The 24679-nt window shown below is 36.2% G+C and overlaps 1 protein-coding gene across 1 annotated transcript in view; it reads right to left on the reverse strand.

The window, feature by feature from the left end:
- Window positions 1-24679, reverse strand: part of DDX60L (DExD/H-box 60 like) — a 129048-nt gene that overhangs the window by 94472 nt on the left and 9897 nt on the right. The window contains 5 exon segments of the mRNA XM_063705634.1: window positions 3310-3451; window positions 7224-7382; window positions 10166-10279; window positions 12022-12138; window positions 15795-16136. Of these exon segments, the coding sequence (XP_063561704.1) occupies window positions 3310-3451; window positions 7224-7382; window positions 10166-10279; window positions 12022-12138; window positions 15795-16136 (874 nt within the window).

A 24679-nucleotide genomic window follows, 5' to 3' on the forward strand; every position in this document is an offset into this window, starting at 1 on the left:
GGAAGAAGTTGAATCTCTGAATAGACCAATAACAGGAGCTGAATTTGTGGCAATAATCAATAGCTTACCAACCAAAAAGAGTCCAGGACCAGATGGATTCACAGCCGAATTCTACCAGAGGTACAAGGAGGAACTGGTACCATTCCTTCTGAAACTATTCCAATCAATAGAAAAAGAGGGAATTCTCCCTAACTCATTTTATGAGGCCAGCATCATTCTGATACCAAAGCCAGGCAGAGACACAACAAAAGAAGAGAATTTTAGACCAATATCCTTGATGAACATTGATGCAAAAATCCTCAATAAAATACTGGCAAACCAAATCCAGCAGCACATCAAAAAGCTTATCCACCATGATCAAGTGGGCTTCATCCCTGGGATGCAAGGCTGGTTCAATATACGCAAATCAATAAATGTAATCCAGCATATAAACAGAGCCAAAGACAAAAACCACATGATTATCTCAATAGATGCAGAAAAAGCCTTTGACAAAATTCAACAACCCTTCATGCTAAAATCTCTCAATAAATTAGGTATTGATGGGATGTATTTCAAAATAATAAGAGCTATCTATGACAAACCCACAGCCAATATCATACTGAATGGGCAAAAACTGGAAGCATTCCCTTTGAAAACTGGCACAAGACAGGGATGCCCTCTCTCACCACTCCTATTCAACATACTGTTGGAAGTTCTGGCCAGGGCAATTAGGCAGGAGAAGGAAATAAAGGGTATTCAATTAGGAAAAGAGGAAGTCAAATTGTCCCTGTTTGCAGATGACATGATTGGATATCTAGAAAACCCCATTGTCTCAGCCCAAAATCTCCTTAAGCTGATAAGCAACTTCAGCAAAGTCTCAGGATACAAAATCAATGTACAAAAATCACAAGCATTCTTAAACACCAACAACAGACAAACAGAGAGCCAAATCATGAGTGAACTCCCATTCACAATTGCTTCAAAGAGAATAAAATACCTAGGAATCCAACTTACAAGGGATGTGAAGGACCTCTTCAAGGAGAACTACAAACCACTGCTCAAGGAAATAAAAGAGGATACAAACAAATGGAAGAACATTCCATGCTCATGGGTAGGAAGAATCAATATCGTGAAAATGGCCATACTGCCCAAGGTCATTTACAGATTCACTGCCATCCCCATCAAGCTACCAATGACTTTCTTCACAGAATTGGAAAAAACTACTTTAAAGTTCATATGGAACCGAAAAAGAGACCGCATCGCCAAGTCAATCCTAAGCCAAAAGAACAAAGCTGGAGGCATCACACTACCTGACTTCAAACTATACTACAAGGCTACAGTAACCAAAACAGCATGGTACTGGTACCAAAACAGAGATATAGATCAATGGAACAGAACAGAGCCCTCAGAAATAACACCGCATATCTACAACTATCTGATCTTTGACAAACCTGAGAAAAACAAGCAATGGGGAAAGGATTCCCTATTTAATAAATGGTGCTGGGAAAACTGGCTAGCCATATGTAGAAAGCTGAAACTGGATCCCTTCCTTACACCTTATACAAAAATCAATTCAAGATGGATTAAAGATTTAAACGTTAGACCTAAAACCATAAAAACCCAGAAGAAAACCTAGGCATTACCATTCAGGACATAGGCATGGGCAAGGACTTCATGTCTAAAACACCAAAAGCAATGGCAACAAAAGACAAAATTGACACATGGGATCTAATTAAACTAAAGAGCTTCTGCACAGCAAAAGAAACTACCATCAGAGTGAACAGGCAACCTACAAAATAGAAGAAAATTTTTGCAACCTACTCATCTGACAAAGGGCTAATATCCAGAATCTACAATGAACTCAAACAAATTTACAAGAAAAAAACAAACAACCCCATCAAAAAGTGGGCAAAGAATATGAACAGACACTTCTCAAAAGAAGACATTTATGCAGCCAAAAAACACATGAAAAAATGCTCATCATCACTGGCCATCAGAGAAATGCAAATCAAAACCACAATGAGATACCATCTCACACCAGTTAGAATGGCAATCATTAAAAAGTCAGGAAACAACAGGTGCTGGAGAGGATTTGGAGAAATAGGAATGCTTTTACACTGTTGGTGGGACTGTAAACTAGTTCAACCATTGTGGAAGTCAGTGTGGCGATTCCTCAGGGATCTAGAACTGGAAATACCATTTGACCCAGCCATCCCATTACTGGGTATATACCCAAAGGACTATAAATCATGCTGCTATAAAGACACATGCACACGTTATTGTGGCATTATTCACAATAGCAAAGACTTGGAACCAACCCAAATGTCCAACAATGATAGACTGGATTAAGAAAATGCGGCACATATACACCATGGAATACTATGCAGCCATAAAAAATGATGAGTTCATGTCCTTTGTAGGGACATGGATGAAATTGGAAATCATCATTCTCAGTAAACTATCGCAAGATCAAAAAAACCAAACACCGCATATTCTCACTCATAGGTGGGAATTGAACAATGAGATCACATGGACACAGGAAGGGGAATATCACACTCTGGGGACTGTTGTGGGGTGGGGGGATGGGGGAGGGATAGCATCGGGAGATATACCTAATGCTAGATGACGAGTTAGTGGGTGCAGCGCACCAGCATGGCGCATGTATACATATGTAACTAACCTGCACATTGTGCACATGTACCCTAAAACTTAAAGTATAATAATAAAAAAAAGGAGTTTACAGAATATGGAGAGGGTGATAATTTTGTTAAAACTAGTAAAATTTGCTACATTTTATGCAGTCAGTTTATTCAAGTGTTTGTAATTTAAGGGAATTAAATGCCAGAGGTCCAAAAAACTTCAATAATGTTCGTTCAGGAAAAATATGTTTTGAAATGTTTTATTATTCTCTGACTATGTAAGCCACTCTAGATAATTTACTCTATAAAAATATTCAAAGGAAGGCAAAAATTAAGTATGTACCAAAATGCAGTTTTATTTATTTTTATGAAAAATGCAATATATCCTTAAATGTTCAAAAGTAGTGAAAGGATTATATTAATTACAGTAAGCATTATAAAATATCATGCATCTACCATTTAAATAAAAATATAACTATTAATATGCTATCATATCATAGCATATCATATCATAGCATTATACTCATTTTCAAATGCTATTAAGTGAAGAAAAAATAAAATACGTAAAAAGTATGTACACACACAAAGGTTTTCAAGAAACAAAAATGTTGCTGTGGTATGTATTGGAAAATTTATAAGGGTTTTATATAATTTGTTCATGATATAATGTTAATGCATATTAAGGTACTACCTTGAGTACTTTCAAATTCATAGTAGAAGGCAATATTCTTTAACAATTGCTCATCATACAAGTCAGAAACATGATTTAAATTCAGATTCCAGCATCCAAAAACATTTAAGTTGCTTAAAATGAAATGTTCACACCACTTGTTCTGAAAATTAAAAATAAAACATTATTAGCAGGGAGGCATGGAATAATTTCATACTCCTGGTTAACCCCCTATAAGGTAGATCACAAGGGACATTTCTTGGTGGAATGATAAAGTCATTACAACCACAAATATTACAGATGGTGATCTATAAGTCCCCAAACTAATGCTTTCATATCTTTACTTTTAAAACTGGGAATTGCACTGCTTATCCTAGTACTCATTATTTACCTTATAGTACGCTGTTCCCTTAATGTGGTACTAAAACTATAGATGACAATACTAACACCTTTGTCATGCAGGTCCTGGGATCCCAGCCAGGCCTGCATGAGTACATTTAGACAGTTGCAGACTGGTTCCATTCCTCTCACTTTGGGGTCAACACCTACCCCCACTACACCACTGGTGAGCAGGAAGAAGTTAGAGTGGTCTTTGCCCTTTTTCCATCTTCTTTAGCCAAGACCTTAAGATTAAGAGGTTATAAAACCCAGAAGTAGGGATTGAAACCACCATTGCAAAATTATGACTGAAACGGTGAAAGAGATCTGACTTAACTAACTCCACCTTGCTTCTAACCTCCAAGCTGTTCTTGTTTGTTCCTGGGTGTAGGCTGAACTAACTTTGGAAGGAACTTTGTTTACAGTTTATAGTTTGAAACAAAGATGATAACAGCCCTTTCTCAAAACAAACCCCCTTCATTCCTGGGGACTAGATGGCCCATGGAGGACTAACAAATTAGTCAAAAGATTAGAAATTATGGCTTAGGAGTCATGCAGCTGGAGGCTACAAGATTCTGACCCTCCCCAGTATTGCTCCTGGGGATAAAATCACTATTGTAAAACCTAAGCCAGTACTTGAGATATTTTGCAGACCTTGCACGTGATGGATCAGCTGACATCAGCCAGCTCTATAAACTGGCTCATTTGATCTTGTGGTCCCCATCCAGGAACTGACTCAGTGCAAGAAGACAGCTTCAACGCCCTATGATTTCATCTGTGACCTGACCAATCAGCACTCTTGGCTCACTGGCTTCCCCCTACCCACCAAGTTGTCCTTAAAAACTCTGATCTCCAAATGCTCAGGGGAGACTGAATTGAATAATAATAAAACTCTGGTCTCCCTCAAAAAAAAAAAAAAAAGATTACAGATGAACTAAGACCAACTCCAAGGAAAGAGTTGCCTCCACTACCTTTATTTTATACCCATCCACTCACTATTGTTGAATATTCCATAGATTTTGTACCCCATCACTCTACCAAAACAGCTCTTAATAATAATTAGCCTTGGCTAGGTACCATGGCTTATGCCTATAATCCCAACACTTTGTGAGGTTGAGGCAGGAGGATTGTTTGAGCCCAGGCATTCAAGACCAGCCTTGGCAACATGACCAGAACTTGCCTCTACAAAAAATAAAATTAGCCAGGCATGGTGGCGTATAGTCCCATCTATTAGGGAGGCTGAGGTGGGAGGATCACTTGAGCCTGGGAGGTCGAGGCTGCAGTGAGCTATGGTCATGCCACAGCACTCCAGCCTGGGCAACAGAGCAAGACCTTGTCTCAAAACAATAATAATAATGATAACAATAATAATTGGCCTTGACTTTCATGCAATTAAATTAAAGTCACTGAATTTTCTGTCAACATCCTCATATTATCTGCAGAATTTGACACTAATAAACTATTTCCTTCTTTTTGAAATATGATTCATATGAACTCTAAGATATCATATTCTCCCAGATGTTCTACCATCTATCTTCACCACTCTTTTTCAGTGTCTTTTTCTAATTCTTAAGCTTCTACCTGACCACTAAATTCTGGAATATCTCTGGACGCTGAACCTAGATGTCCTCTCATTTTACCTAGAAAAACACATAACTGGTATGGTATTCAGAACCACTCATGGGCTAATGTGTCCCAAATTTTTATTCCCAGTCTAAAGAATACTTAAACTGCCTTTTACATATTTCCTTTGGAAGTCTCATTGCCACCACCTCAAACTCACTATTTCCCAAACTCATTATTTTCCTCTTCAGAATGTTCTTCTTTCAGTGGCAGCATCCATACAGTTGGCCTAGCCAGAAACCTGAAAGTCATCATTGACTCTTCCTTCTCCCTTCTGCCTCATATCCTGTTCCTTAACCCTGTCAGTTTCAAAGCCTAAAGAACTCTTGTATCTTTGACTTCTATTTGTTCCTATTGCCACCAACATTTTAGCCATGTTAGCATCATCACCATGTGATCACTGGGGTGGTTTCCTCACCTCTATATTTGGATGTCTACAATGCGCTCTATGAACTTCAGCCAAAGAACTCTTAAACAAAAATGTCAATTTCAGCTTGAAATCCTTCAATCACTTCTCATTATTCTTAGGATTTCCTAAGTCCTTAACAGAGCCAACCAGTACTATATTGATTTTTCTCCTACCCCCTCCTCAGCTTCATCAGCTTTTCTCCTCTCTGGTCACACTAAACATATCTGAGCTCCTTGGGGCATTCGCAAATGCTATGTCCTCTCTTGAAAACCTTTTGCTCTTCCCTTCCCCAACTAACTATTACTCATCCTTCAGACCATGAGTCATTTCACTTGTCTTCACTCTTCAGAGAGGTCAACCTTTCCAGACTGGGTTGTGTCTCTTAATCATTCATTTCCAAAGCTTCATTAGTCCCTCCTTCATATCCATCAGCACCTTTGTAATCATTTTACTGCTTATTCAATAATGCAAATTGAAGTTCCATGGAAGAAGAAGAGATATGAGTTTGTATTTTTCTCCACTCCTTCCTTGGTGCTTATCACAGTGAATATGCACTGAATAAACATGTGTGGACCAGCTGCCTGACAGATTGGTTTTAAAATGTCTATGATAACAATTTGACAGTATCTATCAAGATCCTCAAATTTTCCATACCTTTTTGGCTTATCATCTCTTTTCCCATTTCAGAAAATCTATTCAAGGTAATTCATTACAAATCATCCCTCAAGGCCAGTAGCATTTATGATACAAAAGCTTCAAATGATCCTAATGTCCCTTTATAGAAGTATGATTAAGTAAACTACAATACAATCACTCAAACGTATTTAGCAGCCATAAAAATTATGCTAACCAGCTTGAGTGAATGGGTACCCCGTTCTCCATGATGTGATTATTAGGCATTGCATGCCTGTATCAAAACATCTAATGCACTCAATAAATATGTACAACTACTATGTACTCACAAAAATTAAAAATTTTAAAAATTATGCTAACCAAAAGTGAAAACGCTTTTACAATAAAATAATATGTAGCATATATTGTATGATTGCAACCATAACAAAAACTAGGCCCTAAAATAAAAAATGAAAGAAATTAAACCAAAATATTAACCGTTAACAGTATTAATTTGAACAGTGGGTTACGAGTACATATTATTATTTTTTCTTCAATTTTTAACTTTCCTTTAATACACTTTTATTATAAACAGAAAAAATAAATTCATAAACACTTTTCCTGAGTTTCTCTACAAAGAGAATACAATGTCAATCAATTTTCTATGATTGATTATACAAAAACAAGATCTCATCAGAGATAAGAAGGAAAAAGAGGAAGGCTCTCATGCTTCTATAAAACAGATATACTGTGGTTTTCCTCATTACACTACCAAAAATAAAAGTTGTTGAAAATAGGAACTTGATTTATCAGCTAATTAGATCTGGCATTATTCCAATATAACTCTAGTTTTAAAGGTGATCATGGTTTTCATCTCTCATGTTCAGACAAAAAATAAACAAAATATGTTTACCATTTTTAAGAAAGAATCACTGTTCCTAATCCAAGAGCATGTGATGACTCGAGAACAAGCTCTCTGAGAAAGGGGTAAGTGGAGTTGAAAAGCCACACAGAGGCAACGCAGTCTGCAGAAATCTTCCACCTCCTGCAGGGATAGGCAATTACTGTGCACCTGCGTACAGTAAAGAAGATGAGAACAGTCACAATGTCATGCTGTGAAATGGCATTGAAATAGGCACTCCACGAAGATCATATCTTCAAAGTTTTACATCTACATTTGCGAGAAAGTCCCCTTCTGCATACACAAACTTGGCTGCACTGATACAGAAGTAGGTAAGAGGGAGGGAAAGCTCCAGGCTTAGTAGTTCACATAATGCATTTCTTACGATTTTCAGTGAAGCTGGACTTTAAATGAGTTGGCAGCAAAGGAAGTCCCTGACCCAGAGGTCTGAGCATTGACAGAGCCCCATGTAAAATGCTCTGTCATTTCAGAGAATGAAGAGTAATATCCACAAACCCATGGCAGGTTCAGGGTGAGAAATCCTGGATGGCAATCTATCTGTAAAACGTATTGAATGAGAAATCGGGGAAGGAAACAGTCAAGTTTCACCTCCTGTGGCAGAGACTTCAGAACTATTTTTGAATATATAAAAGGTTGTCATATGGAAGGTTTAAAAAACCTTAATCTGGGTATCTTCATAGAGCAAAATTAGGGATAACTGAAATTACAAGGAGATTGATTTGGGTTCAATATGTTCATTTTTTAAAATTAGAACCACCAAAAACATCGTGCATGGTCATTTGAAAATATTTTTCCAAAAACAATTAGGCAAATAGAGTAAAGGAGATTCATATGAGACAGTGATCCCTAGCCATCTCTAAATCATGTAAGAAAGAAGCAAATTAAATTAATCAATATGAACTTTTGTGAGAAATCAGCTTTTATACCCAGAACCCTATGATCGGTGCTATTCACAGTTCCCACCCACGGCACATCTTCAGCATAGCATAAAAGTGAATATATTAAGGTAATTATCATTTTTAAGTATGCTCTTAAAATTCTGACAATCATGCTGAAATAATGTAAAGTTTCTAAGTTCTTCATTTTTTACTGTTTATCTTCAAAATTTAAGTATTCAAATTCACAATTTTAGAGAAATCTACATAGCTAAGATCTACTGTACTACATACTAAATTAAAATATTGGAGTGCTCTGTCTCCTACATTAAAAAGACTATTGCACAGTAATTCAGGATCTGGGCTCTGAAAACCGTCTAACTCCAGTCAAGACACTGTATGAGTCAGTTCTCCTATATGTATAAAATTGGGATAGTAACAGTACACTTTCTCATACGGTTTCTGGAAAAACGTGAAATATCTAGAATATCACCAATACATAGTAAGCCCTAAATGTTACCTATTATTAGCTAGTCTTCATAACATCCCAGCTCTGTAGGTTGAAAGCAGCTATTAGCACACATTAGACAATCAATATCCTTAGCTAAGGGAATTAATAAATGTGTTATCAGTCAAGAGAAAGTCAAAGATGGGAAATTCAGACTAAGGAAAGAATCAAGAAGGAAGAAGCATAAAATGCTCACTGCTCTCTCCATTCTCCATGGTGCTCCCAAAGAGTAAAGAGCTTCCTTTTTTTTTTTTTTTTTTTTTCAGCAGCTAGAAGAATGTTGTTGTCATTTGTTGGGATGGAGAAGAGTGAGGCAGAAGCAGGTTTGGGGAGTTTGGTTCCAGAAATCCTAAATTTGAGATGTCTATTACAAATCCAAGTGAAAATGTTGAGTTGGTGGTTCAGACTAGAGGTCTGAAATTCCTCTAGTTATTTCAAAGGGACATTAAAATTGCCTTCCAAGGGACATTAAAATTGCCTTCCAAGATATGTATGATCAATGGGGGTAGATATCATGTCTATTTCTTCTCTCTCTCCAAATATATTTATTTTTGGCATGTATATTACCATGCACAAAGTAAATATTTTATGAAAACATGCTGATAGATTTAAGAAATGGACAATTTTCTCCTATAGAATACTAACTTCTTGAGCCCTGTACAGTCACATTATTTCTTTTTCTTTTTCTTTTTTTTCTATTTCTTTTATTGCTGTTTGTTTTAAGAACAGAGTTTTCAGCCTGAAACACACCGATATCTAGATTGCATACAAACTTTGTGTGTGTGTGTGTGTGTGTGTGTGTGCGTGTGTGTACTTATGCAAGCAGGGATGCATATAGTAGAGCGGAAAATCCATGTTCCTCAAAAGATTCCTAAAGGGCCCTATAAGCTGAAAACAATTATAAAAATTCAGGATCTCTATAGTCTCAGTGACACTAATAAACAATAACAGAACTGTTCTTTTAAACACACAGCTTAACAGAGCAGAATCATTACAAGCTGTGGAGCCAACCATCCTAGTCAAAATCCAGGCTGCCTTTTACCATGTGATTTTAGGTAGGTTAGGGAAGTCTTGGTCTCAAAGTCTTGAATCGACAGGAGAGAGTGATAATTGCTATACTGAAAAGTTGTAAGATTACATGGTGTCAGGTAACACAAAGACCCTGAAACACAGCGTATAGTGGGGCCCCTCCTCCAGATTTGTTTCTTTTCCTCTTCCTTCTCACTTTCTCTGTTTTTTAGAAGAACTGGGCTAAATAACTACTAAGTGAAACACCAGATAAAACTTACTGTACATTGTATTTTAAGAAAAACACTAAATTATGTAACATAATATTTTCTTATGTATACAGATTCTAATTTTTCTCCCCTTTTTGGTATTTAATACACGTAAATTGGTGGGGGAAGGGGCTAAATTCCTAATGAAGAAAATGGCGGTCAGAAACCAAGAGTATGTCAACAGTGGAGAACCTGATGCCACCAGTGAAGTTACACCAGTTACACCTGATGAATGACGGCTTTCTGCCTGGCGGCTGTGTTCTTTTTACTTACTAAGACACGATGGTACATTCTCAAGGATAGTGAACATGAAGTGACACAGAGAACACGCTGGATGTCCGATCCTTCCGACCATAGGTGCTGAAGCAGAAATAGAGTCTGATACGCCTATCAAAAAAGAAATTCCTTCAAATGTCAAATTATTTAGAAATATTCTTTTACTCAGAAGTGCTCTTACTTGTAAGAAACATAAAGAAAACCATTGTATAGATTTGACTAAACGGAACTTCAAATGTTTAGTTTAAAAATGTATGATCATTTTAATGATAGAAAATTGAAAAATAATTACAACCAATATGCCAGAGAAATGTGAAAACCTAAATATGTAAAGAAATTAAATAACTCGATAAGAAATTAAGATTTAGTAAAACATGAACTGATTCACAAAGAAGGAAATAGATTATTAATAAAAATAAAATCATCCCATTTTACTAAAAATCAGAGAAGTATATGTTAAAACAAAAATTAGCTTGTTATAAATATCAATAATATCAAAAATTTTAAAATAATATCACACAACATTGAAAATTGTGTGGTGAGTCACCTCTCTTACAGATTAAAGATAAAAGTACAGGTAGGTATAGAATTTCTGGAAAGCTCTTTGACAACGTCCATCAGGATCATTAAATATGTTGATGCCTTATGATCCAGTTTTGAATTTCTGGGAATTTAGCACAGAGGAATAATAACCCAATATGTACACAAAAAACGTATACATCAAAATGTTCATTATAACATTATTTATATGAGCCAAACTTTTGAAGTAATTTAAGTGTCTAGCATTAAGAAAACATAATGCACTCATTAGATACCACATTTATGAAAAATTCTTAATGACAAGAAAATATGCAATAATCTTAATGAAATGTACACTAAAAATATATATACAGTCTGGGCATGGTGGCTCACAGCTATAATCCCAAGACTTTGGGAGGCCAAGGTAGGAGGATCACTTGAGCCCAGGAGTTCAAGACCAGCCTGGGTAACAAAGTGAGACACCATCTCTATATAAAATAAAAATTAAAAATTAGGCAGGCACGGTGGCATATGCCTGTGGGTCCAGCTACTCAGGAGGCTGAGGTGGGAGGATCACCTGAGCCTGGGAGGTCAAGGCTGCAGTGATCCATGATTGTGCCACTGCACTCCAGAATGGGCAACAGAGTGAGGCCTTGTCTGAAAAAAAACAAAACAAAACAGCAAAAACATATATATAAACTATATATATATATACACACACACACACACACACATACACACACACACACACACAATATGTCCTCAGCTACACAAAAATATATGTTAAAATGCTAATATCAAGAAGTGGAATTATGGATATTCTTACTACTTTTCTGTTTTTTTCCAAACTTTCTTATGCAACCACCTTTTACCGCTTGAGCATCAGAAAGAAAAAAAAAAGAAAGAGGTGCTTAGTAATCCATCATGATAAATAGTAGTATAAAGCATAGCTTGAGAAGATAATCAGAAAATTAGACTTAAGGTATAATTAATTCCACATTTTGACTGTTTATATGGCAAATTATATCTTAGAGCCCTCCTCAATTTGAATACTGGAAAATAAACATTACTGTTGCATTAAGTACTACAATTTTCTAGTTTCCCAGAGTCTGTTTTAAAATATGGCTTCCGGAAATGAACATAAAATTACATATGCCATCCGATGAATTCAAGGTACATTGAGAGCATGACATTCTAAGATTCAGATAGTATACATGTACTAAGGAGGTACATGGCACCCTTTAGTCTGGTCTAAGGACTGAACTAATCACAAGTGCATTCTCATTTACCAAATTCTATCAAACTTTTATTTAAAGAAATAAAAATTTTAATACCTCTTCCATCATATCATTCCATTTCAAATGTTCAAAATGAGGTGCTAATGCTAAAACCCTTCTTTCTTCCAAGTGTTGTATGAGGCTTTTATATGCACTCTGAATCACTGTTTCATTCTGTAAAAGGGAGAAAACCATATAAAATATCTTAAATAAAGTATTTCCCAGCTGTAAAATATGAGACACTTGAGGCAAATCAAAACCACAATGAGCTATTATCTCATGCTGGTCAGAATGGCGATTACTAAAAAGTCAAGAAACAACATATGCTGGCGAGGTTGTAGAGAAATACGAATGCTTATACACTGTTGGTGGGGATGAAATTAGTTCAACCATTATGGAAGACAGTGTGGCAATTCCTCAAAGACTTAGAACCAGAAATACCATTTGACCCAGCAATCCTATTACTGGGTATATACCCAAAGGAATATAAATCATTCTATTATAAAGATACATGCATAAGTATGTTCACTGCAGCACTACTCACAATAGCAAAGACATGAAATCAACCCAAATGCCCATCAATCATAGATTGGATAAAGAAAATGTGGTACATATATTCCATGGAATACTATGCAGCTGTAAAAAGGAACAACATCATGTCCTTCACAGGGACATGGATGGAGCTCGAAGCCATTATCCTCAGCAAACTAACACAGGACCAGACAACCAAACACCACATGTTCTCACTTATAAGTGGGAGCTGAACAATGAGAACACATGGACACAGGGAAAGGAACAACACACACTAGGGCCTGTTGGGGGAACGGGGGAGGGAGAGCAACAGGATAAATAACTAATGCGTGCAGGGTTTAATACCTAGGTGATGGGTTGATAGGTGCAGCAAACCACCACGGCACACATTTACCTATGTAACAAACCTGCATGTTCTGCGCATGTATCCCAGAAGTTAAAATAAAGTTAAATTAATTTTTTTAGTGAGACATTTGAATTCTACATTTGTTATAAGGTATACTAAGTAAAATCACCCTCATATGTCTTTAGGACAATTTTTCTTAAGCTCTGATAAACATGCATATTTCCTCTTTGACAAATTAATTTTTATTTCAGAATATAATGAACTGTCTTGGTATTATGGAGCTTTCAAAAATATAGAAAATTAGAGAAGGTAGTATGAACCCTCAATCCTGAACAATTATCAACATATAATACATCTATAATATTTATTGAGACTAATTTAAACAGTCCAAAGGGGGTGAGAAAAATAACTTCTTTTAGGGAAATACTTATAGATAATGAATTAGAAAATAATTTTACAGAAAATAAAATCATCAATTTAAGAAGAAAAGAAGGCCAGGCATGATGGCTCATGCCTGTAATCTCAGCACTTTGGGAGGCTGAGGCAGGAATATCACTTGAGCCCAGGAGTTTGAAACCAGCCTGGGCAACATAGTGAGACCCTATATAAATAAATAAATAAATAAATAAATATGGTTATTCTTAAGGAGAGACCAATCAAGACCCTAGTATTGCATTTTTAAGTCAGAGTCTGGTATTTTTCAGGCAAAATAGAGACTTACTGGTAACAGTACCTCTTCTCAATATGAAAATAAAGTCTAGAGGCCAGGCACTGTGGCTCACGCCTGCAATCCCAGCACTTTAGGAGGCCAAGGTGGGTGGATCACCTGAGGTCAGGAGTTCAAGACCAGCCTGGGCAACATGGTGAAACCCTATCTCTACTAAGAATACAAAAATTAGCCTGGAGTGGTGGCAGGCACCTGTAATCCCAGCAACTTGGGAGGCCAAGGCAGGCAAGAGAATTGCTTGAACCAAGGAGGCGGAGGTTGCAGTGAGCCAAGATCACGCCACTGCACTCCAGCCTAGGCAATACATCAAGACACCAAAGGGAGAGAAGGAAGGAAGGAAGGAGGGAAGGGAGGGAGGGAAGGAGGGAAGGAGGGAAGGAAGGAGAAGTCTAAAGTTCAAAAAAAAAAAAAACCTGGGGAAATATTTTAATGACAGAATAAAAATAAAGCAAATAACTAATCTAAAAGCATGACAAACATCTGTATGTCTTAATTACATGAAGGATGTTTCTCAAAACATGATAAATTTTAGTTTTATTGCCATATTGTACATTTAGAAGGCAATTTTCCAACCAAAACAAAAAACAAAGGCGGAGTTCCAATTTCAAAGGACAGAGATCTGCTATAAAAAGTAAAAATATGAATTATATTGAAAGATTATTTTTGATAAACTATCGAATGGCCTGCATCATCAGAATTCACTTCAAAATGTGAAAACTGGAACAAGACTAGATTCACTCATAAGATTATTAACATATTTTTTGACTCCCAAGTTTCATAACATAAATACTGCATAAACCTAATGTCAACTATACCAAAATAATGAGCCTATCATAATGCTTTGAAAATTCTTCAGACTTCATGAGTTTATGTTAAGGAATGAAATTATCTCATTACTTGCTTCTTTGTCAGTCTTCTTCATTTCTTTCTCGTTAAGGGTCCTTCCTCCATGTTACCCATCATTTCACTGCCTATATGCAACACACGAACCTCTAAACACATGGATTTCCAGTTAAATGCATTTCTTGCTTTCCAGGACGGCAGGACACCCTATGGCTAAATATAGAAACTAGAGACATACTCCTTTGGGGAAATCCACTGCCAACCTTTTATTCGTAAAGGAAAACCACTTCTTTACTTATAACACTAACAAAAAAAAAAGTATGGGTTTTCCACACCAATAATTGCCTAATTCTCTCCAGACACCAACTGGGTGCCATACAATTTAATTCCATTCTGACACTAACTACCCTGAGTTAAGGCAGGCCGCACAGGGTAAGGACTCAGTCCAACAAGATGGCCTCCCACTTCAGACACGAATCACAAATGCCGGGCTTCACATGCTGACAGACCAGCTACAAATCTGGGGTTCCCTCCTTACGTTTGGTAATTTGCTAGCATAGTTCACAGAACTCAGGAAAAGTGGTTTGCTTGCTATTACCAGTTTATTATGAAGGATTCAACTGTGGAACAGCCAGATGGAACAGATGCACAGGGCAAGGTATGAGGAGAGGGGCAGATGGCCCCAGTAATGCCCTGGGTGCACCACCCTCCCAGGACTTCCCAACCTGGGAGTTGAACAAACCTCACTGTTCAAGAGTTTTTATAGCGCTTAATATCTAGCCCCTCTTACTCTCCTTCCCAGAGGTTGGTGGTGGCTGGGACTGAAGCTTCCAGCCTCTGATGGCTTGGTCCTTTTGGTGGCCAGCCCAACCCTGAGGCTATCCAGGGGCCCCACCCTAGGTTACCTCATTAGGAAAAATTCAGATGTGATCAAAAGCAGCTCCTTACAAATAACAAAAGACATTATTATTACTCAAGAAATTCCAAGGGTTTTAGGGGCTCTGTGACAGCAACTGGGGATAAAGTGCAAATATATTTCTTATTATACTACAATTAGGTACTTAACATGAGCAAATTACTTCAATACTCTACATATTCTTTTACAGATGAGGTGACAATACCATAATTAGATATGAATAGATATAATAATGCTACAAACCTTATAGGAGTACCCTGAGAATTAAGAGAAATTTAGGAAAAGGAATTGGCATAAGTGCTTAATAAATGTCCGTCATTATCATTGTTACCATTATTAAATGTATTACCTCTTCGGAGACTGCCTATAATAAGTTCCATTAAAAATACAGAAAGAATATTGAGTTAGTGATTTTGAGAATTAAAACAAGAAATCAGGACAAAAAATGAGTTCTTAATGTCAATTACCTCCTCGGAAAAAGTTTGGTTTCTGTCTGTGCTTTCCATAGTATGTGCATAAAATCTGAGAGTATCAGATTCATGCCCCGATGAAAGCACAACGTTGACCTTCATTCCCCAGGAATGTATGATTAGGAAGTTAAAAAGGTATGTTTGTAAATCACTCAGGCCTTCCTCTGAAACTATCAGAAAATACGGGTAATGCTGTTCCAAGAATAACTTCCAATCTTGTGATAAGCATCCAGAAAACTCCGTTTGCACATCAATGTTAGTATTGTGTTGAAGGTGGAGAATTAAAGCAGTTCTCAATGAAAGAAGTTCAGGAAAATCAAAATATGCATATTCAGCATCCTGTGGTGAGAAAAAGAAACAAGCACATCATTTTCAAATCTTCCTTTAATTATTTGTTAATTTTGTTGCTTACAGCACAAAGCTATACAGGACTGAACTCATGTGATCTAATTGTTTTGCTCAAGGGCCTTAAACTTGACTCATTTCACAAGTGCATGCCACAGGTCAAAATGTGGATTATATAGATTCATCTCTTTTATTTGAGCAGGCATACACTACTACTTCACTTCTAATTCTTTTACTATCTATGTTCAAATAGGGATTAAAGTAGCAAGTGGATAGATGTATTTCATCTGAATTGAGAAGCTGATGTGAATCACTATTAGTAGATAAAAATGTAACATTCCAGGTGACGTGTCTCCTCCCTAAATAATGTAAGTCTTTTCTTGGCAAATCAAAATTTCTATTTTTCAAATTTACAAGAGAAAAAAAATACCCACTAAAAAGTGGGCAAAGGACATAAACAGACACTTTTCAAAAGAAGACATATGGTCAGGCGCAGTGGCTCACGCCTATAATCCCAGCAGTTTAGGAGGCCGAGGTGGGGGGATCATCTGAGGTCAGGAGGACGAGACCAGTCTGGCCAACATGGTGAAACCCTGTTTCTACTAAAAATACAAAAATTAGCTGGGCGCAGTGGTGGGTGCCTGCAATCCCAGCTACTTGGGAGGCTGAAGCACAAAAATCGCTTGAACCCGGGAGGCGGAGGTTGCAGTGAGCCGAGATCATGCCACTGCACTCCAGCCTGGGTGACAGAGAGACTGTGTCTCAAAACAAAAACAAAAACAAAAACAAAAGAAGACACACATGCAGCCAGTAAGCATATAAAAAAAGCTCAGCATCCCTGATCATTAGAGAAATGCAAATCAAAACCACAATGAGATATCATCTGACGCCAGTCAGATGGCTATTATTAAAAATAATAAAAAATGAGAGTTAAAATAACTCAACATCAAAAAATAACAGATGCTGATAAGGTTACAGAGAAAAAGGAATGCTTAACACTGTTGGTGGGAGTGTAAATTAGTTTGACCATTGTGGAAAACTGTGGCAATTCCTGAAAGATCTACCATTCGACCCAGCAATCCCATTACTGGGTATATACCCAAAGAAATATAAATCATTCCATCATAAAGACACACGCACGCATATGTTCACCGCAGCACTATTCACAATAGCAAAGACATGAAATCAAACTAAGTCATTGATGATAGACTGCACAAAGAAAATGTGGTACATATACATCATGGAATACTATGCATTCATAAACAAGAATGAGATCATGTCCCAAATGCAAAAACAGAAATCCAAATACTGCACGTTCTCACTTGTAAGTGGGAGCTAAATGATGAGAACACACGGACACATAGAAGAAAACAACAGACACTGCAGCCTATTGGAGGGTGGAGGGTGGAGGGTGAGAGGTGGGAGAGTATCAGGAAAAATAACTAATGGGTACTAGGCTTAATACCTGGATGAAGAAATAATCTGTACAACAAACCCCCATAAGACAAGCTTACCTACATAACAAACCTGCACATGTACCCCTGAACTAAGTTAAAAAAAATCTGTTTTTAAATGATATTGACACTCTAGCCTACTAGACTGTCATAATTTTAAAAGAACCCTGACTTTTCTATAGGTATCAATCAAAACACTGCTTTCACTTTTAATGGTGCCAAAACTAACCCCCACCCCAAAAAAATCCTATGTATAAAGATTGAACAAATATAGACTAGAATTCTTAGGAGTAAAACAACAATTGCTTCTAGGAGTAGGATGAGGGAATGGGCTCATAATATACTTTTGTATTTGGGTTGAGATTTGTTAAAATTGGAAGCCATTCAATCTGTAATTTTTAAAAACCATAGTATAATACACTGTTGAGGATGTTTATATAGATCAATCCAAACAAGGATAGTGCCTCTATTGATTTGCCATTCTACTGGAATGTAAATACAATTTCTTCTCAGTTTTGATCCTAAAGTGCTTCCTAGAATTTAAGCATACAAAATCAGAGAGCAAAGAAAGATGGTTGAGGGAAGTCTCCTCCTACCTCATGTTCCCAGGTGTCCTTAAAATAAGTATCTATTGTTGCAAATAAAAATTAATTTTAGCTATCAACTACTCTGACTTAATGACATTTCTAGAAGATTATATTCAAGAACTGTAGAATATATATTATTTCCAAGAACACATGGTACATTCACCAAAATAGGCCATGTATTGGACGTCAAAACAAGTCCCAATAGATGTTTAAATAATTGAAATTATACAGAAATATTTTCTTCAACCACAATGGAATTAAATTAGAAATCAATAACACATCTAGAAAAAACAAGAATTTATACATTAAAACAATAGTTTTTTAATTTTTAAAATCATCCTTAAGTGACTTTATAATTGTATTTTTTTTTTTTTGGTAGAAACAGGATCTCACTTTGCTATTCACACTGGTCTTGTACTCTTGGCTTCAAATGATCGTCCCCACTCAGCCTCTCAAAGTGTTGTTATTACACATGTGAACCACCTCACCTGGACTAATTGCACATATCTATGGAGTACAGGGTGATATTTTGATATATATGTATACAATGCGTAATGATCAAATCAGAGTAATTAGCATATTGATCACATCGGACACAATTATTTGTGTGTGTGCGTGTGTTGGAAACATGCCAAATCTGCTCTTCTAACTATGTGAAAAAATGCAATAAATTACTGTTAATTATATCCACCCTATGGTGCAATAATGTCCTCCAAGATCATCATGTTGCCACAAATGACCGAATTTTGTTTTTTATAGCCAAATAGTATTATATAGTGTATATATACACCACATTTTCTTTATCCATTCATCTGTTGATGAACACTTAGTTTGTTTCCATATGTTGGCTATGTAAATAGTGTTGCAATAAACACAGGACAGCAGATATCTCTTTAACATACTGATTTCCTATCCTTTGAATATATATCTAGTAGTGGAGTTGCTGGTTCATATAGTAATTCCTTTTTGTGTTTTTTGAGGAACCTCCATACTGTTTTCCATAATTACTGAATTAATTCAAATTCATACCAGCAGCATATGAGTTCCCCTTTCTCTACATCCTTACTAGCATTTTTTTGTCTTTTTGACAATAGCTATTCTAATGGGGTGAGATGCTATCTTATTATGGTTTGGATTTGCATTTCTCTGATGATTAATAATGTTGACTATGCTTTCATACATGTGTTGGCTATTTGTATGTCTTCTATTGAGAGATGCCTATTCAGCTCACTTGCCCACATTTTAATTGGATTCTCTTTTTTTTTCTTTTGCTATTGAGATGTTTGAGTTCCCTGCATATCCTGGATATTAATTCCTTGTCTGATAAATACTGACAAATATTCTTCCCATTCTGAAGGTATCTCTTTACTCTGTTGATTATTTCCTTTCCTGTGCGGAAACTTTTTAGTTTGATATATCCCATTTGTCTACTTTTGCTTTTGCTACCTGTGCTTCTGAAGTCTTCTCCATAAGATCTTCACACTAACCAATGTCCTGAAGCATTTCCCCTATGTTTTTTTCTAATAGTTTCATAGTTTTGGGTCCTACATTTAAGTCCTCAATCCATTTTGAACTGATTTTTTAATATAGTGAAAGTGAGGGTTCAGTTTCATTTTCCTGCATATGAATATCCAATTTCCTGAGCACCATTTACTGAAGACACTGTCCTTTCCCCAGTGAACGTTCTTGATATGTTTTTGTCAAAAATCATTTGGCTGTAAATACGTGAATTTATTTTTGGGTTCTCTATTCTGTTCCACTGGTCCAACTGTGTTTTTATGCCAGTACCGTGCTGTTTGGGTTACTAGAGCTTTGTGGAATACTTTGAAATCTAGTAGTGAAATACCCCCAGCTTTTAAAACAACAAATTTCTAAATAATCCACCGGTCGAAGAAAAAAGAATCACAAGAGATGTTAGAAATTATTTCTAATTAAATGGTAAAGAAAAAACCATTAGATGCAAATTTGTGATATGTAGCTAAAACAGAGCTTACAAGAAAAATTTTACTGTTCATAAATAGAAAATAAAAAAGATCTTAGCTTAAAATTTCAATTTATGAAGTTAGTGGAAAAAAGAGTAAGGAAAATCCAAGAGAAACAAATAAAGACAAGAGTAGAAATCAGTGAAATTAAAAAAAAGACAATACAGAAAATTAACAAAGTGAAAAAAGCTAGGTCTTTGAAAACATCAGCAAAATTGATAAATCACTAACTAGATTAATCAAGAAGAGGGAAGACACAACTTAGCAATATAAAGGATAAATGAGGGCAGAAGAAAATGGAAATTATCACAATAGAGAATCTGTGAGGCTTTGTCACATACAGTAGATGATATTACGGCTTTCACACATTTTTTAAAAAGTTAACTCCTTATTTTCCCTTAGCAGTATATCAGGTTATAGAATCAGAGATACAACAATGACAAATTACATTTCAATTTGTAAAATTATGTGATGATATTTATCATTCGAAAATAGAGGAATAAAAATCTGTCCTCATTTCATCAGATGTGAATTTCAAGTAGAGCAGTTGCTATTAAGAGTTGGTGTCATGTTTCTGACCAGTCCCCTCCTGTTATGGCATCACTGGTTGTCACTAGCAGCTAGCCAAAAAATAAAGTCTTATTTTGCTGTATTAGTCAGGATTTCTGCAGTTTATGTTTAAAAACTGGTTTAGAGTATCCAGGTGATGGATATATGGTCCATGTATCCCCTTTTGGTAAGCTATAGTTACAATCTGTGTGCTTTGTTGCCTGCTACACAGAAAGCAGCAGATAATCAAAGATTTAAAGGACACAGACAGCTGCCAATTCACAAAATGGGAGTGTAACATGAAAGCTTTTTAGAGGTTTTTTGTTTGTGTTCTAACAAAACATGTTAGAACACGTTTTGTTAGAATACGTGTTGCTTTTGTAGTGTTCTTCTTTTCCTTAAGACAGGAATCAAGCTTACATATAAACTGTTGGTAATTTTAGTTTCCTTCTGTGTTATTCAGTGTAAAACTGCATAATCTGAAAATGAATGAAAAAATAAATATTTAGTGGCTAGGCACAGTGGCTCATGCCTGTAATCCCAGCACTCTGGGTGGCCAAGGTAGGTGGATTGCTTGACCTTGGGAGTTGGAGACTAGCCTGTACAACTCAGCAAGACCCCATCTTTATAAAAAATACAAAAATTAGCCAACCATGCTGCCACACACCTGTAGTCCCAGCTACTCAGGAGGCTGAGGTGGGAGGATCACTTGAGCCCAGGACACAGAGGTGACAGTGTGCCAAAATCATGCTACTGCTGTGTTGCAGCCTGGGATATAGAGTGAGACCCTGTTTCAAATTTTAAAAAAAGAAAATTTAGTTTCCATTCCAAAAAAAAAAAAAAATGAAAGAAGGAGCTAACTAACACTAACATCACTACAAATCTTTAGGCAATAAGAGGAAAATAAGAGAATATTATAGGCAACTTTATGCCAAAATATTAGACAACTTAGATAAGGCGGGCAAATTCCTTGACATATACAATCAACAAAACGGACACAAGATAAAACAGAAAGTCTAAATGGCCCTATATTTATTAAAGAAATTGACTTTGTTATCAAAAATTTTCTTCCAAGGAAAACTCCAGACCCAAATGGTTTCACAGGAAAATTTGATCACATTTTATCAAATTCGTCTGAGGAAATAATACCAATCTCATAAAGACTTTTTCAGAAAATAGAAGAGGAAAATGGACTTTTCAACACATTCACCAGGTCGGCATGATCCTGATACCAAAACCAAACAAAGTCATTATAAAAAATAAAATTGGCCTGGCACGGTGACTCATGCCTGTAATCTCAGCACTTTGGGAGGCTGAAGCAGGCAGATCACCTGAGCTCCAGAGTTCAAGACCAGCCTGACCAACATGGGGAAACCCCGTCTTTGCTAAAAATACAAAAATCAGCCAGGCATGGTGGCGCATGCCTGTAATCCCAGCTACACAGGAGGCTGAGATAGAAGAATTGCTTGCACCTGGGAGGCGAAGGTTGCAGTGAGCCGAGACCGTGCCTTTGTACTCCAGCCTGGGCTACAGAGTGAGACTCCATCTCAAATAATAAATAAATAAATAAATAAATAAATAAATAAATAAAGTAAAATTACAGATTAATGTTTTTCATGACTATATACCAAAAACACTTAAAATATTAGCAAATCCAACCCAGCAATATATTAAAGAAAGGATATCTATCATGACCAACTGAGGTTTTCCCAGGAATAAAAGATTGAATTAATATTTAAAAATCATTTATTGTAATCTACCAAATTAAGAAAGCAAAAGAGGAAAGGTGTATCAGAGTTTCCATAAATGTAGAAAAAGCATTTTTTAAAATGTAACACCTATTAATTATAGAAACTCTCAGAAAACCTAAAATAAGAAGAAATTTTCTCAATTTGATAATGGATATACATAAAATAACTACAGCTAATATGATACCTAGTAGGGAAATAATGGACACTTTCCCTTTAAGATCAAGAACCAGGTAAAGATTCCCACTCACTCTACTTCAGCGTTTCTAGAGGTGCCAATCACTGTAATAAGGCAAGAAAAAGCAATTAAAAAATAAAATTGGAAAATAAGAAATAAGCATGTATTTATTCACTGAAGACATTGAAAAATCTAAGAAATATACAAATAAGCCACTGAAATTAATAAGTTGTTTTAATAAGATTGCAGGATACCAGTTAACAAACAAAAATCAATTCTACTTCTATATACAAGCAGCAAAAAATAAAAAATTATTTTTAAAAATTCAATTTACAGTAAGATCAAAACATGAAATATCTTGAAATAGATTTAGCAAAAGATGTGCAACGCCTCCACACTGAAGACTACAAAACTGATAAAAGAAATTAGAGATCTTAAAAAACAGAGATACATATTGTGTTCACTAACTGAAAGACTATATTGGTCTACAAATTTAATGAATATCATTAAAATCCCATTGTTCTTTTTAAATAGAAATTGGCAAGCTGATTCTAAAATTCGTGTGGAAATGCAGAGAACCTAGAATAGCCAAAGTTAAACAAAGAAGAACAAAGTGGGCTTCAAGATTTACTATAAAATTACACAAATCAGGACATTGTGGTACTGGTAATTTGTTAAATCCTTTGATGGAACATAGTAGAAAGCCCAGAAATGGACCTACACATATATAATCATTTGATTTTTGATGAAGAAACCAAAGCAATCCACTGGTAGAAGAAAAATGTTCTCAACAATGGATGCTGGAACAAATCAACCTCAATCCCCCATTCACACCACAAACACACAAAATTTAATTCAAGAAATATCATAGACCAAAATGCAAAAGCTGAAACTACATACTTCTACAATTATTAATAAATATAGGAAAATATCTTTGTGACTAAGAGGCAACGATTCTTATCAGGATACAGGCACAATAACCATTAAAGAATAATAAATTAGATTTCACCAAAAAAAATCAGGTCATCCAAAGATAGTACTAAGAAAATGAAGTGGCAGCCGGGCACAGTGGCTGATGCCTGTAATCCCAGCACTTTGGGAGGCAGACGCGGGTAGATCACGAGGTCCGGAGATCGAGACCATCCTGCTAACACGATGAAACCCCATGTCTACTAAAAATACAAAAAAATTAGCCAGGCATGGTAGCGCATGCCTGTAGTTCCAAGTACTTAGGAGGCTGAGGCAGGAGAATGGCATGAACCCGGGAGGCAGAGGTTGCAGTGAGCCACGATTGCACACTGCACTCCAGCCTACGTGACAGAGCGAGACTCCGTCTCAAAATGAAGTGACAAGCCACAGACTGGGAAAATATATTTGCAAAAATATATATGACAAGAGGTTGTATACAGGATATATCAAGAACTACTACAACTCAATATTAAAAAGATAAAGAACCCAATTTAAAATGGTCAAAAGATATGAGCAGATGCTTCACAAGTCATAGTATACAAATGAACAATAAGCACTTGAAAAAGTAGGCAACATCATTAGCCATTTGATAAATACCAATTAAAACACGGGGACATAACACTACACATCCACCAGAATGGCTGGACTGACCAAATACAAATGTTTGCAACTACACAGGGCACCAGAACTGTTATTCATTGCTGGAGTGAGTGTAAAGGGGCACAACTACCTTAGGAAAAGCTTTGGCAGTTTTATAAAACATATATTTCAATCACAGATACATGCACAAGGAAAATAAAAACTTACGTCCACACGAAGACTTGCATGTGAATGCACATAGTAGCTTTATTCATCTAGGCAAGATATTGAAAGAGACTGCTCAACAGGAAAGTGTCCACTCAACAAGAAAATGGGTAAACAAACCATGGCTCATTTCTACAATAAAACCTTACTCAAAAGTGATAAAAGGAACAAAATACCACTGCACACAACAAAATGGATGCCTCTCAAAAATATTATGTTGAATGAAAGGTTTATACAAAGAGTTCATACTGTAAAATTCTATTTAT

The sequence above is a fragment of the Gorilla gorilla genome, chromosome 3 (assembly GCF_029281585.2).
Source record: "Gorilla gorilla gorilla isolate KB3781 chromosome 3, NHGRI_mGorGor1-v2.1_pri, whole genome shotgun sequence".
NCBI classification, from domain to species: Eukaryota; Metazoa; Chordata; class Mammalia; order Primates; family Hominidae; genus Gorilla; species Gorilla gorilla.